Source organism: Lynx rufus, unplaced genomic scaffold (genome assembly GCF_022079265.1).
Source record: "Lynx rufus isolate CCGP_SWC_20201006 ecotype Redwood Valley unplaced genomic scaffold, mLynRuf1.p SCAF_1, whole genome shotgun sequence".
NCBI classification, from domain to species: Eukaryota; Metazoa; Chordata; class Mammalia; order Carnivora; family Felidae; genus Lynx; species Lynx rufus.
The window spans coordinates 174,100,839-174,118,983 of NW_025814823.1; the positions used below are offsets into that span (position 1 = coordinate 174,100,839).

At 45.2% G+C, this 18,145-nt stretch overlaps 2 protein-coding genes across 2 annotated transcripts; one reads left to right on the top strand and one right to left on the bottom strand.

The window, feature by feature from the left end:
* Nucleotides 1–1,871: 1,871 nt before the first annotated feature.
* HIGD2A (HIG1 hypoxia inducible domain family member 2A) lies at nt 1,872–2,816 on the bottom strand. Its single transcript, XM_047090867.1, has 2 exons — nt 2,632–2,816; nt 1,872–2,274 (listed from the first exon to the last, which is right to left on the bottom strand). Exons 1-2 carry the CDS (start codon nt 2,783–2,785, stop codon nt 2,108–2,110), a joined length of 321 nt encoding a protein of 106 aa, XP_046946823.1. The 5' UTR covers nt 2,786–2,816; the 3' UTR covers nt 1,872–2,107.
* NOP16 (NOP16 nucleolar protein) lies at nt 2,798–9,290 on the top strand. Its single transcript, XM_047090855.1, has 5 exons — nt 2,798–3,176; nt 3,265–3,373; nt 6,334–6,403; nt 8,190–8,296; nt 8,864–9,290. The coding sequence occupies exons 1-5, from the start codon at nt 3,070–3,072 to the stop codon at nt 9,005–9,007; spliced, it is 537 nt and encodes a 178-aa protein (XP_046946811.1). The 5' UTR covers nt 2,798–3,069; the 3' UTR covers nt 9,008–9,290.
* Nucleotides 9,291–18,145: the final 8,855 nt, after the last annotated feature.

The window sequence follows — 18,145 nt, forward strand, 5'->3', positions numbered from 1 at the left end:
CAGGGCTCAGTTTGTGCTTAGAACTTTCCCAGCTTCATGGCCTTGAGACAAGGTGAGGCTATTCCCCCAGAACCCCTCCCAGCTGGAAGTGGGTGTCCCAACTTGTATATGTCTGCTGCCTCCCTCTCCAGGAGGAAAGACAACCTCTAATGGAATGCTTTTGCAACCTTGATCCTTGCTGATTCTTGAACAAGCCTGTGAGATAGGGATTCTCTTGTTGTCTTGATATAGCCATGGACACCAAGGCTCCCAGAAAGTAAGAAGCTTCAAGTGGGAGGGAAGAGGCAAGACCAGAAGTTCCCGGTGGTAGCTCCCTCTAAACCTGGGTGAGAGGCTGGTGAAGGTGGCTGCTGCCAGACTCCTTTCTTGGGTTTGGCCAGTACCCTCTAGATGGGGAAGGCTCACTGCTCTCTCTCCTTCAGCTGTGCCCCTCTGTAGATCTGGGATAAATAATCAGTGACCATACATTCTTCCTCTTCAGCCGAGGTTGCAAACAAGCTATGCTTAAGCCATTGTGACCTGCACAATGTTTAAAAAGATTTGAGTAACTACCAACTGTATTAGTTTCCTAGAGTTGCCATTACAGAGTACTGCAGTGTCGGGCTTAGAACACACATTTATTGTCTCACCATTCTGGATGTCCAAAGTCCAAAATCAAGGTGTCAGCAGGGCCATGGTCCATCGGAAGGCACTAGGGAAGGATCTGTGCAGGCTTCCCTCCCAGCTTCTGGCAGCCTCAGGTATTCTTTGACTTGTAGGTGCATCACTACAGCCCTGAGTTCATCTTCGTATCATCTATGCATTGTCTTTCTGTCCAAATTTCTCCTTTCATAACAATGTCAATCAGAATGGATTAAGGCCTACTGCAATGACCTCAGTTCAACTTAATTATCAGTAAAGACCCTATTTCCAAATAAGATCACATTCTGAGATACTGGGTTAGGACTTCAACATATCTTTTTTAGGGGAACACAATACCACCAACCACTAAAAATAGTGGCCTTCATCCTTAAAAGTGCCATAGTCCTCACTACTCCACATTGATTCCTTGAATCTTGAGGCAAGGGTCACCACAACATATAGCTTTAAATTTATAATCTCTGCCTTACAACTGAGAGACCATGATGGGAACAAGAAACTTAGTAGGCCCTAGTCATACACTCCTCCATTTTGCAATTTAGGTTGTGTTATGGGGCTCAAAAAGTGGGTATGTCTTCTATACTCCCTCTTTTCCCTTCCGGTAGCTTGCAGATGGTGATGAAATTGAAGTCATACATGTTAGGAACTTGGGTCCAAATCAACAGGTTGGATGTGACCACAGTCCAGGAATACTTGTGTGGGATTTTACATGAATGCAAAACTCATAGGTTGCCTCTCTTCTAGAGGCCTACTTTCTTCCTTAACCCTGAAACAGTAGGTACACAAACCAGTGACAAGCTTTGTGACTATGTTCTTACCACTTTACCAGGCTACTTCTCTGAGCCTGTTTCCTTTTCTGTAAGATGCATCAAGAATCAAGCCGGGATGGTTAGATCAGTGGAGCCCTAGGTGCTCTCAGGTGAGAGTGGGGTGAGGAGTAAAGTGGAGAGCAGAGCCCTCTGCCTTGGACAGGGCCACAGCTGTTGGCCTAGTCTGAAGGAAGGTTTTCTGTTGTAAGTTTGAAAATTGACAGAAAGATCAGTTTTTTTTCAAATAACATCACTCTAAGGAATCTCTACTTTTAGCAAGTTCCTCAGGTGATCGTTACCAGGAAAGTTCAGGAACGATTAAACTATTAAGATTTCTAAGGGCCCCTGCAGTCTTTAGACAATTTTGTCCTAAAATCAAAGACCAAAAACTTTGGAGGGTTAGAGGGAATGAATTCACCAAACTACAAGTGGATCAATTTATTAAGTAGGAGGTGGAGAGAGTGAGGCACAAATAGAAGTATGCAACACCCAAACTGAACCGAATCTGAGATTCCTGAAAAAACATGTGTCGGTCACACAATTGGCCACTTCCTCCGACTTGTCAGGGAAGATGAGGGAATAAGTCAGGTGACAGGACAGGTGGTTGCTCCTGGGGCTGGGAATGATCTCTGCGGAACTTTCAAGGCCAAGTCTCAGGCTCAGGATCGAGACCTCATAGCAGATGCAGCCAGACCCAGCAAGATGGCTGCGACCGTGAAGCCCTGGGCAGCGATCCGGGTGCGCATCATGAGCTGAGAGCGGTGGCTCTGACCCCGGTGGAAGCAGTAGAGGCCGTAGGTTAGGGCGGCCGCCGTGCCCAGGCAGCCTGAGGAAGGGACAAAGCAAGTACGGAGTGGCAGGTTTCGACCCCGTAGGCCTCTCCCCGCTTTGGATCCCCTACCAGAGGGTGGAGAGCTCAGAAGAGAGACCGAGGGAAGGCGGGTGGAGCCGAGTGGGAAGCTTTGGTCGAGGTAGGGTCCTCCTAGTTATAGGGCTCGCCCCACCTCAGCGCCCCCCAATCCCGCCCAGCTCCAATCAGATTCACCCCTCACCGCCCGGCCACTTCGCCACAACTCTGGTCCACTCTCACTCAGGTCCCCCTTGGCTTTCCTGGTCCTCCCCTAATTCATTCCCTCAGACATCACTATCCTCTCGGTCTACAGTTCCTACAACACCTGCTTACCTATGGGTACCATCGGGTTCTCGCGGGTCTTGCGAAGGAATTTTTCCTTGAAGCTTTCTGGAGTGCTGTAGACACTGGGGCTAAAGCCCTCAATGACCGGGGGCTGTGATGGCTCAAAGGGTGCCTCCGGAGTCACAGGGCCAGGAACCGCCATGTCCCCGCAACAGCTGTAGGAGAAAATAGGGACGCTAAACCCCGCCTCCTGATGAGGTCATGAAAAGGGCGGGGGAAAGGACTTTGCTGAGCATTGTACGCAGGCGCCAACCGCTCATTGCATTCTGGGAGTCGTGGTAAACTGCACGATATCGCTAAGGGGAGAACTACGTTTCCCAAAAAGCCTGCACAGCCCTGGCGCGCATATGCCGGAAATAGTCTGCTTCACGAGGTGCTGCGAGTGAGAGGAGCCCAGTTGTAGTTGCCGGTGCCGTGGTCACTGCAATGCCCAAGGCCAAGGGGAAGACCAGGAGACAGAAGTTCGGTTACAATGTTAACCGGAAGCGTCTGAACCGAAATGCTCGACGGAAAGCAGCGCCGCGGATCGAGTGGTGAGGGGCCCGGGGTTTAGGAGGCGGGGGACCTCTGGTGAGACGGCCTGCGAGATGACGGTTCCGTGATCTCTCTCTTTGCCCGTAGCTCCCACATCCGACATGCCTGGGACCACGCTAAATCCGTGCGGCAGAACCTGGCCGAGATGGGATTGGCTATGGACCCCAACAAGGCTGTGCCCCTTCGTAAGAGAAAGGTACTCACATGGCTGAGTCTCGGCCCTTGACCCCTGCTTCCCGCCGTACTTTGCTGGGTTTCAGAACTTCATCCTATTCCCACGCTCACGCTTTTCTGGGTTTGCGACCTTCCCACAGCCAACTCGGGCAGCCTGCACTGACTGTGGATGAATGTCTCTTTACCGCTACGCTCAGACTCCTCAGCACACGTTGGACCAGGGTTGGAGCTTCCCCCTTTTCTTCTCCATTCATTTTTCCCTCCGAAATTAACCTGTTTGGGTCCCTCGTCATCTCAGTGGTGTTTTCCAGAATTTATCTTTTTCTGCCCTTAACTTTCCTAGTAAGGGCTCCCCCAGATTTGGGGATCTTTACTTCCTCTTCCTTACACCTTCCCTAGTCATCCTGGTCTGAGGCTCCCTTATTAGTTTCTCCCAAATAGGTCTTTTTCTGGACCACCCTTTCAAAAACGGCACACTTTTTTACCCAGTAGTTTCTTCCCTGCTTTAATTCATAGCACTTGTAAGCACTTGATATTTTATATATTTGTTTATTGTCTGTGCCTCTTTACCCCAGCATAATCTCCTTGGAGACAATTTTGTGTTTTGTTCACTATTAAACCCCCAGTGGTTCTTAGCATGTGACTAGTGCTCAATAGTTAACCTAATGAATGGGCTTGCTGATTGGATCTGTCCCATTGCTTTTATTTTTATTTTTTTATGAATATAAATTTTTATGAATTTAAATTTTTTATGAATATAAAAATTTTGTGTGAATATAATTGTCAAATTGGGTCAAATACAACACCCATTGCTCATCCCAACAGGTGCCCTCTTCAATGCCCATCACCCATTTTCCCTATCCCCCACCTCCCCATCCCCTTAGTTTGTTCTCTGTATTTAATAGTCTCTTGTGGCTTGTCTCCCTTCCTGTTTGTATCTACTTTTTTTCCCCTTCCCTTCTCCCATGGTCTTCTGTTCAATTTCTCAAGATCCACATATGCATGAAAACATAAGATATCTGTCCTTCTCTGACTGACTTATTTCACTCAGCATAATACCTTCCAGTTCCATCCACGTTGCTGCAAATGGCACGATTTCATTCTTTCTCATTGCCAACTAGTATTCCATTGAATATATAAACCACATCTTCTTTATCCATTCATCAGTTGATGAACATTTAGGCTCTTTCCATAATTTGGCTATTGTTGAAAGTGCTGCTATAAACATTGGGGTACATGTGCCCCTATGCATCAGCACTCCTGTGTCCCTTGGGTAAATTCCTAGCAGTGCTAATGCTGGGTCATAGGTTAGCTCTATTTTTAATTTTTTGAGGAACCTCCACACTGTTTCCAGAGTGGCTGCACCAGTTTGCATTCCCACCAACAGTGCAAGAGGGTTCCTGTTTTCCCACATCCTTGCCAGCATCTGTAGTTCCCGATTTGTTCATTTTAGCCACTCTGACCGGTGTGAGGTGGTATCTCACTGTGGCTTTGATTTGTATTTCCCTGATGCTGAGTGACGTTGAGCATCTTTTCATGTGTCTGTTGACCATCTGTATGTTTTCTTTAGAAAAGTGTCTATTCATGTCTTCTGCCCATTTCTTCACTGGATTATTTGGTTTTTGGGTGTTGAGTTTGGTAAGTTCTTCATAGATACTAGCCCTTTGTCCGATGTCATTTGCAAATATCTTTCCCCATTCCATCGGTTGTCTTTTAGTTATGTTGGTTGTTTCCTTTGCAGTGCAGAAGCGCTTTATCCTTATGAGGTCCCAATAGTTCATTTTTGCTTTTAATTCCCTTGCCTTTGGAAATGTGTCGAGTAAGAAATTGCTGCGGCGGAGGTCAAAGAGGTTGTTGGCCTGCTTTTTCCTCCAGGGTTTTGATGCTTTCCTGTCTCACATTTAGGTCTATTTTGAGTTTATTTTTGTGTATGGTGTACGAAGGTGGTCTAGTTTCATTCTTCTGCATGTTGCTGTCCAGTTCTCCCAGCACCATTTGCTAAAGAGACTGTCTTTTTTCCACTGGATGCTCTTTCCTGCTTTGTCAAACATTAGTTGGCCATACATTTGTGGGTCCAATTCTGGGTTCTCTATTCTATTCCATTGGTCTATGTGTCTGTTTTTGTGCCAATACCATACTGTCTTGATTACAGCTTTGTAGTAGAGGCTAAAGTCTGGGATTATGATGCCTCCTGCTTTGGTTTTTCTTCAATATTACTTGGGCTGTATGGGGTCTTTTGTGGTTCCATACAAATTTTAGGATTGTTTGTTCTAGCTTTGAGAAGAATGCCAGTGCAATTTTGATTGGGATTGCATTGAATGTGTAGATTGCTTTGGGTAGTATTGACATTTTAACAATATTTATTCCTCCAATCCATGAGCATGGAATGTTTTTCCATTTCTTTGTGTCTTCTTCAATTTCCTTCATAAGCTTTCTTTAGTTTTCAGCATATAGGTCTTTTACGTCTTTGGTTAGGTTTATTCCGAGGTATTTTATGGTTCTTTGTCCCATTGCTTTTAGACAGGTTTCTTTTTATTCCTTCATGCCAGAGTAAAATGGCACTACTTTCTTGATCAAATAAATGTGAGGCTATTGCTAAGCACTGTCAGGTTGCTCGTCTTCATAGAAAAGAAGTCATCTAAAAAAAAAAAAAAAAAGAAGTCATCTGCTCCTCAGTGTAAATTATGAAGAGCTTTCATATGCATTGTTTCACTTGATTAGCACAGATGAGGTGAGGTAGGCAAAGGATATTATGCTGATTTTATAGATAGGCACAGAAAGATTAATTGCTTGCTTGAATCCCTTTTGGGAACCATAAAGCCTCTGGGGCAATGGTTCTCTCTGTCATTTCTTCCTGCCTGAACTTGTGTAGGGATTTTTGTGGGTAGTGCAGTTGTGTGAGGAGGGCAGGAACCTCTAGAATTTTCCCTCACCTGGGATCCTTCCTTTGTATACTGGTCTCACAACTTCTGTTCTCTTCAGGTGAAGGCCATGGACATTGATGTAGAGGAAAGGCCTAAGGAGCTTGTGCGAAAACCCTATGTGCTAAATGGTGAGTGCTGGTCACATTCCTCTAGGTCACTATCCTGCACAGTCAGGGCTAAAAAGGGCCTCAGATGTCTTCATTTTACAGATGGAGAAACTGAGGTTCAGAGGGAAGAAGGGAACTGGTCCAGGGTTCACAAAGTTAATACTGCGTCCCTAACTGGGACATTTTCAGTCTACTTACTAAACTCCAGTGTGTGAAGTGAGGTCAGAGATGTTCAGGGAGGATGTAGCCAGGTGCCTTAAGAGAATAGAAAAGAAACCATTAAGTCTCAGGCACGTGTTCAGCTTGTCATGAATTTAAGGACAAACAGATTTTTATAGAGATTCCACCATCTCATTTAATCTTTTCATTGACAAGTCAATTTTATGTATATTAAGGCTATAGAGGCTGAATATTAAAATAGAGCAGAGTAAAATCTGCAGGGAAGCAGGTATACTCTGAAATTCTCCACCCATCCTTCTTCTTACCTGTCCAAGATTTTTAACAGTTCTCCTGAAGGTAAAAGGGTTTTATGAGACTGACGCGCTACCTACTGTGCTAACGAGGCACCTTTAAGGCACCTTTAAATGGCCAGACATTACATAGAGAATTCTTGAGTTCCTATTATTAGTTCATCAGTGATTCTCATAAGAATTAGTACACAGGATTGCATAAATAAAACCAGGTGTACTTATTGTAGTCAGAGTTAATCTTAAAAAGTTTTACTTCTCATTCTCTAAAAAATTTTTTTAAATTATGGTAAAAAACATACTACATAAAGTTTACTATCTTAATCATTTTTCATTAAATAGCTCAGTAATGTTAAGTATGTTTATGTTGTCATGTAGCAGATCTCCAGAACTTTTTCATCTTCAAAACTGAAACTCTACCCATTAAACAACTAATCCCCTTGTTCCTGTCTCCCCACCCTGACCTTGCCCCTGGCAACCAAGTCAAAGATATTCTTGAGCATAAGCAATTTAGCATTTAACCCTTGGATAACATTTGACCACCTTCTTTCTGTGAGCTACTTTTTAAATTGAGAAATGGGGAGTGTTTGCCTAACGATTTTATTTTATTTTTTTTTTAAGTTTTTAAATTTATTTTGAAAGAAAGGAGAGGGAATCAGCAGGGGAGGGACTGAGAGAATGGGGGACAGAGGATCTGAAGTGGGTTCTGTGCTGACAGCAGCAAGCCCAATGCCAGGCTTGAACTCATGAACCACGAGGCCATGACTTGAGCCCAAGTCGGATGCCTAACCGACATGAGCCACCCAGGCCCCCCTGCTTAGCTGTTTTAAAAGTGAAGCCACAATTGCCTCCACAGCTTGGCTTTTTACCTTACATAGAGCAGTGAGGTTCCAGTGAGACCCAGCCTCAGGCCCTGGTTCCTGTGGTGTTAGTTCTCATTCACACCTTTCCATTTCACATTATTGTTGTAACACTTAAAGAAAAGAAATTCTCAGGAAATTTTAGAGATGGAAGGGAGTCCCAACCTCTGGTAGGCAATGTATCTTCATTTCTGTCCCCACGACCTGGTACTAAGTAGAGATTATTAGTTTGGTTCCTGTCTCTTACCAAGCTTAGACCCAAAGAGATAAGACTTGCCTTTTAGGTAGTTGTAAAACTGATAGATGGTTGTGTCATAGGCACAGCCTGAGATCCAAGGGGCTGAAGAGTACCGAATTGGGGATGATGAGGCAAAGCCATCTGATGGCCATGGTTTGGGATTAGGTGAAAGAGTGACTGGGCAACCAAAAAGTACAGGAGGCAAAACCTCTTTTCCTGTTTCTTGGTTTCTCTCACCCCAGACCTGGAGGCAGAAGCCAGCCTCCCAGAAAAGAAAGGAAATACGCTGTCCCGAGACCTCATTGACTATGTACGTTACATGGTGGAGAATCATGGCGAGGACTATAAGGTGAGTGGTTTGGGTCCCACGGGAAGAACCACTTGAGTCTGTTGGGAAGGTACCCTGGACAATTTGGGGTCTGATCTTCTTGACTCTTGCCTGAGACTGAGTTGAAACAAAGAAAGGAAAGAGAGACTTTAGGAAATTGATCTCATTGACAGATGCTTATAGCTGGGATAGACTGACTGGCCTGTGATTCATATCCCACTCACAGATATGCTGTTTTGTTTGCATGGTATTTTTAAAGAACTTGAACTAGTTGCTATTTTAATTATGGGAGGTTTCAAATAAAAATTCACGTTTTTGACTTCTCTTAAAAATTGAAAAATCTGGCTGCACTGGACTCTGGTGCCCAAGTGGGATCAATGGCTGTGGATGGAGCATTAGCTATTCCTCTGGCCCTAGCTCCTGCCTGGTCCCCGAGGGCATTTGCACCCATTTCCCCACATATACCATGGTTTTTGAGGTGAGGAACCTGATCCTCGGGGATATGAGGTGGCTTGCCTAACTCAGGCAGAACTAGGGGTTGAACTGTGCCTGTCCAGCCCTCCTCAAGTGGCCCTTCTCCTTTCTTAGGCTATGGCCCGGGATGAGAAGAATTACTATCAAGATACCCCGAAACAGATTCGGAATAAGATCAACGTCTATAAGCGTTTTTACCCAGTGGAGTGGCAAGCCTTCATTGATTCTTTGCAGAAGAATAAGATGGAAGTTGAGTGAGTGGCTTATGCCTGCCCCAGGCTGAGGCCTCCTCCTGGACCAAAGAAACTGGAAGCCAGGGTTTAAGGCAAGAAGGGGCATGTGGCTAGATGAGGCTGGCCAAACCCCATGGAATCAAAAGGTCACACATGCACACACACACGCACATACACGCTCCCCTCTCTGGGGAAGGAACAGTCTCCATGAGGTTTCTTAGGGCCCTGGGAAAAGCCAGAACCTAATGTTTTCAGAGTGGGTGGTTTGTTTACATATAATATGTACATAATAAAATAAGGCTATTTTATTTCTCTGACGGTTATGTGTTTCCCCTCCCAGCCAAGCCCTGGGACTGCCCCTGTGAAAACCAACTCAACCAGGGCAGAGGCCGTCCAGCCCTTTGTGTGCCACATTGCCACGCCCTCTTAGGTGTGGCCTTCCTCCTCTTCTCACTTGTTCAGTTCCATTGCTCTGCCTTGGTTTTCTGCACAGCATTAACCCTTCCACAGAAGCCTGCCAGCAACCCTGGACTGCTCAGAAGGGGTCTGTCTTGCCAACACTAGCCCCACCCGAGGCTGGAGGTTGGCAGACTGGTTGTCCATGGCCCTACCCTGTGGTTTGATGGCCAGAGGGCAGGTAGCTGCACTGCTGCCTCCTTGTGACTGGTCTTCACTGCATCTTCAGATTGCTTGCCCTGAAAGGAACCCAGGGCCCCCAAATCTGCTTTCTGAGACTGGGGGACTGCTGAATACCACTCTACTGTGTGCCAGGCACTGGGCTACACACTGTGTGGCCAGTCTCTGGGGCAGGCCTAATTTGGTCATATGAGGTGATGACTCAGAACAGGATCACAGGCATGTTGTGGGGTGGGCACTGGGCATTTTCTGGTCTTGGTACTTTATCTTGAGCTGTTATAATTTTTTTAATGTTTTATTTATTTTTGAGAGAGTGCAAGTGGGGGAGGGACAGAGGGAGGGGGCACTGTAGAGAGACGGGGCCTAGAGGTGCAGCGATGAGAGAATTACAAAGCAGGGGGCTAAGACTCTCCAGGAGCCCGAAGCACCAGTCCCCTGGCTCAAGCCTCTTTTATTTTTGCAATTTGTCTGATGACAGCAAGCACGTACAACATAGTATTTGGCATCTTGACAGGCCGTGCACCTGCAGTGTATTCCATACTGGGTCATGAGTACGTCTGGCGCCAGACAAAACATTCTTATCCCTGGCCTGGTGCCGGTATGATGTCCCTTCTGGAGAGGACGTGCAGTCCCGGCGGCTTTCAGTTCCTGCTGCTCCGTCCCTTTCCTTCAGGACATTCTCACAGTGCCTCCAGCTTCTTGTTCTCCAGCATCTCCCCCTTTTTGTTTGTATACAACGGACTGTAGGAGGACATTGTATAACCTGAGGTGTCCGTCGGTACATTGACAGGCTCGTTGTCCCCGGTACCAGACTGCACATGCAAGGATAAATACGCTGCATATTAATACAAACAGAATAGCAGTAGAGAAATTAAAAATACTAATACGCTCTTTAGGGTTTAATTTCCCCAATCCCTCTGATATACTTTCTAAGATCTTAGAACTGGATAACATGTCCAGATTTGTTTTGAAAGTCTCACATATTTCTGCTTGCAGATGGTCCATCAGACACATTTCTGGGGAATACTGCCATGGTTGAGACATGTGAATCAGCAGCCACAGGCCAGTGCACGCTCTAAGTAAATACAGGCTTTTGGGTGACATATTAAAGGGTATAGAATTGTTAAGACAGGTGTGTAATGAGCAGTTAACACAAGTTATAAGGGTCTCAGAATCATTCCAAACTATCCGTCCTTTCAGTAGTATGTATGGCAAACAGACACAAGCCTGTATGTACTGGGTACTATTGACTGTGAAAGATAAAGTAGAAATATTGCTGGAGCTGTTTTTATAATATGTGCCCTTCCAGGTATGTAAAGGGTGACAGACAGGAGTTAATTTCCCTATATGCTTCTGTAACAGTCATTGTAAATGACTGGGTGCGGAAATTCCCCCACCATGCCAAATGATTGAGCCATTAGCAGTGGTGCTGATAGTTTGATTATGAACACACCATCGTAGGTTTTGTAACGAATTTTTAAGGCAAGCTGAGCCCATAGGGCTTTAATGAATGACGCTTCCATAGGAAGCATTTAAAAGAACTCACCCTATTTCCCTTCTATATACGTCCCAAGTCACGCATCTGTCATTCTGACAATGTGCGAGTAGCATAAGATAGAAGCATTGGAGGAGTGTCATTAATTGTAAGATTGGAGTCAATCAGAGAATGGGCTGATAGTAAGAAAATGTTTGTGTTGGGTCCCATTTTTAATAATAGATAGTCATACTTGAGGCTTACTCTTGAGGCAGTGTTGCCCGTAACCAAAACATAAGGAGGACACTCGATCCCTATAGTGTAATTATCCATAACAGGACCTTCTTCATTTGGCCTATGTGGTCCTCTGCTGTCAAATGGCCCAGGTGTCCATTCCGTGTCATTTGTATATACCGGCACGGGGGGAGTCATACCAATTTATGCCCTGATTGAGAGGTGGATGAGGGATACAAGCCCAGTAAGTATAGTTATCAGCGTTTACTGTAGTAGTGATAACCGCAAGCATCGCAAGGAAAAGGTGAGCAGGAGTTTGCGGGCTGCGAGTCTGCATCAGTATTTTTCAGCATCGTGTGTCAACCTCTTAACTTGTCCCCAGGTAGGAGGCTGAGTGGTCCTAGTGCGCCTGAGGAGAGGGCATGGCGCATTAGGCACAAATTATCAGTTTCCCGATGGACATTCTGTGAAACTCTTTGACTGGTGGGATTATGTCTAACCAAGGTCACTTGGATTGGCTTATTCCTGGGTTTCAACCGGCTACTGGGTAACCACTGGTAGCCTTGATCCATAGAGACATAAGCATACCCTTTGCCCCACACAACAACCTCTCCCTTTTCCCAGTGTCCCTTCTCATCTTTCCAATATACCGGCTGATGAACAGGGGTGACCTTTTGCTTGTGCCAGTGTACCTTAGCAGCAGGACATGTATGGGGTACTTGTATGTCCAAGAAATTTAAAGTATATAAGGCACGATGTAATTGTTCCCGTGGCGTAGTCTAAGTCCTTCTTCTCCCCCTTTTTGTTTAATTAACATGTTTTTAAGTACCCGATGAGTGTGTTCTATGATCCCTTGATCTTGAGGGTTACAGGGAATGCCAGTAAGATGAGTAATTTGTTGTGCTGCAAAGCAGCGGGCTACCTTATGAGATATGTATGCAGGGCCATTATCACTTTTAATGTATAGCCTTTTTTCCTGTACATGCTGTGGCCCAGATATATCCGGAGAAGGTATCTGCAGTAACATGTACATAAGAGAGCTTACCAAAAGCAGGAATATGGGTAACATCAGATTGCCAAAGTTCATTTGCCCATAGTCTATGAGGATTCACTCGAGAAGTATATGGAGCCACAGTGAGGGGCTTGCAAGAAGGACAGGCACTAACGATGTCTTTTGACTCAGCATGTGTTATAGTGTGTCTGTGGGCGAGTCCTCGAGCATTAGTATGGTGTTATGTATTAGTATGCTCCTGTTGTGTCATCTGTAAAGTGCCTTGTAATAAGTCATCAGCAGTGGAATTTCCTAAGGCTAATGGGCCAGGAAGGTTAGAATGACTGCAAGTATGAGTGATATATAAAGGATGTTGCCTATGCCATCTGTATTAATTCTTGTAAATGCAAAAACAGATAATGTAATTCATTTTGTGAAATAATATGTACAGTTTCAATATTTAGGACTATGAACCATACATATAGTGAATCTGTCACAACATTGAGGGAAGCAGGTACAAGATGCAACAATTCTATAACGGCTGCTAATTCAGCTTTTTGGGTAGGGCTGTTAAGGTTGGGATCATGGCTAATGTTTGGAAAAGATAAGGTATAAGTCGGATTCCCAAAGCAGGTCACAACCAATTTATATCACCTAGTAACTTCTGGAAATCATTTAAAGTTTTCAAATGATCTCGGTGAATCTGTACTTTTTGGGGAATGATGGTTACCTTGTGAATTTTTACACCAAGATAAAGGAAGGGATCTTGGTTTTGCACCTTTTCCTCTCCTATTATTAGGCTGTATTTGGGCCTAATAATAAAGATAAAGATCTTCTACTTGTGTAGGCGTTTGAATATCATTCATGTAATGGTTAATCAATGCTTGTGGGAACTGAATACGCAATTGTGAAAGCAACTGATTAACAAAATGCTGACACATAGTAGGGCTATTAAGCATACCTTTTGGAAGCACTTTCCATTGATAGCATTGCATAAGAGCCATATGATTGTATGAAGGTACAGAAAAAGCAAATTTTTCTCTATCATTTGGCTGTAGTAGAATTGTGAAAAAACAATTTTTCAAATCTATAATTAATGACCAGTTCTGACTAATCATAGTAGGGGATGGGAACCCAGGTTGCAATGGTCCCATACTCGTTTACCTTCCTTAAGTCAGTCAACATTCTCCATTTCCCAGATTTTTTCTTTATCACAAACACAGGAGAATTCCATAGACTGGTGGACATATCTATATGACCTGCATCCACTTGTTCTTGCACTAATTGCTCTAAAGTCTCTAATTTCTCTTTCGGAAGGGGCCACTGATCCACCCACACTGGGACAGTTGTTAACCATTTTAATGGCAAGGCATAACGTTGTTTAGAAATAGTGGCCCTTACACTAAATTTGAATTCTGTGCAGGATATCCCCGTCCCATATAAGGAGGCTGCATTTTGGCAGTAATTGGCTCCGTACACCCATTTTCTTGTCGTCCAAGCCCTTCTAATGGATTTTAACTCATTTTTGGACATAATATTGGTTGCAGCAGGAGAAACATAAGGAATATTAACATATGCTCTTCATTGACTTAATAGGTCTCTTCCCCACAGATTAATGGCTCTATCAGTAATATAAGGCTGGATAGTAGCAGCCTGGCCTTCAGGCCCTTTACACAGAAAAATTTCAATGCTCTGTTGGATATCAGTCAGTAGCTTTTCCTACACCCGTGAAGACTGCGGATACAAGTGAAAGTGGCCAATTCTCAGGCCAGAACTTAGAAGCAATGATGGTGACATCAGCTCCTGAATCTACCAGGCCACTAAACTATTTTCTGTTCATTTGTAAGGTCAGCTCAGGCCTTGTGTCCTTTAGAAATGTTTGCCGAAGTACCCCGTTTGCCGGTAGATCCAAACCCTCCCTGTCGTTCTATCGGCTTGGAATTCAAAGCAATGTAAGGCAACAACAATAGTTGAGCAATGTGATCTCCTGCCAAGACACAATAAAGAACAGAAGTACTAATCATTACTAAAATTTCATCCTTAAAATCAGCATCTATAATTCCTAAGTGGACATGAACTCCCTTGGACATAAGACTACTTCAGCCAATAAGGCCAACGGACCCTGAAGGAAAAGGGTCATAAATCCCATTTTTTTTTTCAACGTTTTTATTTATTTTTTTGGGACAGAGAGAGACAGAGCATGAACGGGGGAGGGGCAGAGAGAGAGGGAGACACAGAATCGGAAACAGGCTCCAGGCTCCGAGCCATCAGCCCAGAGCCTGACGCGGGGCTCAAACTCACGGACCGCGAGATCGTGACCTGGCTGAAGTCGGACGCTTAACCGACCGCGCCACCCAGGTGCCCCATAAATCCCATTTTAAGCATATAAATTCCCATGGAAGTCTTGAGATCCAGAGAATCTGGAGCAGGAATATCTAATGCAGCGCTCCCTCGTGTGGCATGGAGGAGGTCATGGACAGATTTGCTTGATGAGTGCCGCTGCTCACAGGATAACAACGTGGAATCTGATTCCCCATGTTGTTTACATTCAGGCCCTGGGGAGGGCCTGTTATCCCGTTTCCGTTTCCCTGACCGACTGAGGTGGCAGGGGAGCTCCATTCTTAAGGAATTTAGATCTACATCGATGTGCATAGTAATAGCCTTTATTGCTTGGTTGGGGGGAGCATTAGTATTTCGTTTTGGTGGCCAGGGTGGATCACGGGAATTGTTACGACTCAGCTGTCGACAATCCCTTTTATTTATTTATTTTTTTTATGACAATCCCTCGTATAATGTCCCAATTTGCCACAGCGAAAACACTTGGACTGTTTGTAAGGTCCAGTGCCTTGAATAGCCACTGCCAGTAACCCCATTTTATAGATCTCTGGGCCAATATCTTGACAGGCCTTTAAATAATCGGTTAAATTAACACCTCCTTGAGCCTTCACTGGGCATAAAGCTTGTTGGCATTCCTTACTAGCATTATCAAAAGCCAGCAGCTGTAAGAGGAGATCACGTAAACCTGCCTGAGAAACAGTTTTTGTAATAACAACCTTTAGTCGAGCCACGAAATCTACATAGGGCTCATTAGAACTCTTTAACTTGAACACAAGAGGGTGTAGCCCGTCCTGGGGTAGCTCTTTTCTCCCAGACATTAAGGCAGCACAATCTGACCTGTGACACTGCATGATCATTGTACTGAAGCCGAACCTGTAGGCCAAACCCTTGTCCAGCCCGGTAAGTTGTTCTATGGTAATGGGCACAGGACGATTCACGGCGGCATCACGCCAGGCCTGTATCTGTGTCTTTATCCCACCAAGTTCTAAATTGCAAAAATTTAGAAGCACTTAGGACAGTGCGACCTAGGACCTCCCAGTCCCACGGAATGAGTCGCTCTGAATTTGCTAAACCAGACACCAATCCCAACATACAAGGGGAATTAACACATACTGCATGCAAGCCTGTTTCAAATCCTTAATTACCTTAAAACTTAAAGGAACATGATCAAATTGTTGCCCTCCCTGAGGATATTGCTGATTAGGAGGAATTTGGCTAATGTTGACAGGATAAATTGCAGGCATACTAGCCATTAATTCGGTTGCCCCCCCCCCCCCCAGGCTTAGCTTGTTGAAGCATCTGCATCATGGGGGAAACAGGAACTGTGATGCTCTGAGCGGATGTATCAAAAAATGGGTTTTTTGAATAAGTGGAACAGTTAGTTTCCTTAAAAGGATTGACTGGCTCAGGACCATGGGGTATTGCGGGATGCAGGGGTGCAGAGGCTGGAGCTGCCACTATCTCTGGGCCATTAACCCATGATTACATAGGTTTCCATTCCTCCAGTGGTGGAGGTTGGGGCTCGGGTTCCTCGTTATCTACAAGCTCATGATCACATTCAGCCAGTGAAAGGTTGTGAGGACCAGTGCCCCCTCCTCCCAATTCTGACTGCAAGAATTGTAAAGTCAGGGAAGTTAAATTACACAAAGACCATATGGAGAAAGGCATGGCTTCCCCTTGTTGATGAGTGAGGGGCAAAGCATGTAAAGCCAAATTCCATTGTTTCTGGTTCAAAGCATTTTTTTGCCAGAGAGCGTAAACCAATAACAATGTTTCTTTACTAAATAAGACAAATCTTCAAATGTGGAACGTTTCACTTTTACCACTGAGCTCTTTAATAAAGTCTGCAAGAGCTGAATATATGAGTCCTAACTAGATGAGGTGGCATTCCCCATACTTACCTGCAGAAATCCCAAAGGATGAGCTTCCTGGCTCCAAATTTCCCTTTGGTTCCCTTGGCACTTCTTCAGCAGTGCTGCACACTTCCTCCCTCAGGTCCCTGTTTGGGCGCCAGCTGTAGAGAGACGGGGCCTAAAGGTGCAGTGACGAGAGAATTACGAAGCAGGGGGCTAAGACTCTCCAGGAGCCCGAAGGACCAGTCCCCTGGCTCAAGCCTCTTATTTTTGCAATTTGTCTGATGACAGCAAGCACGTACAACATAGTATTTGGCATCTTGACAGGCCGTGCACCTGCAGTGTATTCCATACTGGGTCATGAGTACGTCTGGCGCCAGATAAAACATTCTTGTCCCTGGCCTGGTGCCGGTATGATGTCCTTCTGGAGAGAACGTGCAGTCCCAGTGGCTTTCAGTTCCTTGCTGCTCCGTCCCTTTCCTTCAGGACATTCTCATGGTGCCTCGGGCTTCTTGTTCTTCAACAGGGGACAGAAGATCTGAAGCGGGCTATGCGCAGAAAGCAGCAAGCCTGATGTGAGGCTCAAACTCACGAACTACAAGATCATGACCTGAGTCGAAGTCAGATGCTCAACGAACTGAGCCACCCAGGTGCCCCTGTCTTCAGCTATTATAATTTTAAAACCCTCTTATTCCTAATGTTTCTCCTAGAAGTGCCCCTAAAATCTGGTTCTTACTGCTCTTAAAAAGGACTTGGTATTTTTATATAAATCACTTCATGTAAAATCCTGTACGGTGTGTGGCTTTATCCTTTTACAGGTAAGGAAACAGGCTTGAGTGGTCAGTGTGAAGTTTGAAGTCAATTCTGTCCGACAGCTAAGCCTGGGCTTTCGCTTGCTATCCTTCCATTTGAAGGCAGCCTGGAAACTGAAGAGGTTCCCAGAAACCCCTCCTAGAGGACCCAGCCAGTTTAGATCCCAGCAGTGACTGGCCATTTGTAAGCAGTGTTCACACAGCCTTTGGAATCTAGTCTGCAGCAGAGCTCATGACGATTTTTGTTGTTTGGCTTCATAATGCCCTCCACAGCATTCCATATTCAGACCTTTGATGGCTGTCCCCTTGTTTCTTTACCCAATTCAGGTGCCAATTTTAGGAAGCCTTTCCTACCACTGTGCCCCACCCCCAGGCTGTGTAAGTGTCCTATTGTCCCTACGCCCCAGACTTTCTGTAGCAATAAAGATCAGTCATAAATGCCTTTTAATCTGCTTGACTTCTGCCTCCAGACTGGGCTGGAGTGTGGACACCTTACCTGGGAATCCAGAGCCCAGCCCAAGGCAGGTGCTAGGGGAATGCTCCATTCTGATCTCTGGAATGGAGGCAGTTAGACATCCTTTGCTCCTGTTTCCACACCCCGGCTCCAGCCCATCAGCTAGAACTCCCAAGGAATGTCAACCAGGCTTGGATACCTCCCAAAAGATACTGAGCTGTGGGTTGAAGGGTCAGAGGACTGGGACTTGCTGTTGACCAGTGATTGTGTCACAGGTAGTATTCTGGGACCACCCTCCATAGCTGCCCCTCACTGGAGCTGTAAGCACCCAGCATGTACTCCTCAAAATCAGAATTCAAATGAAACCACAAC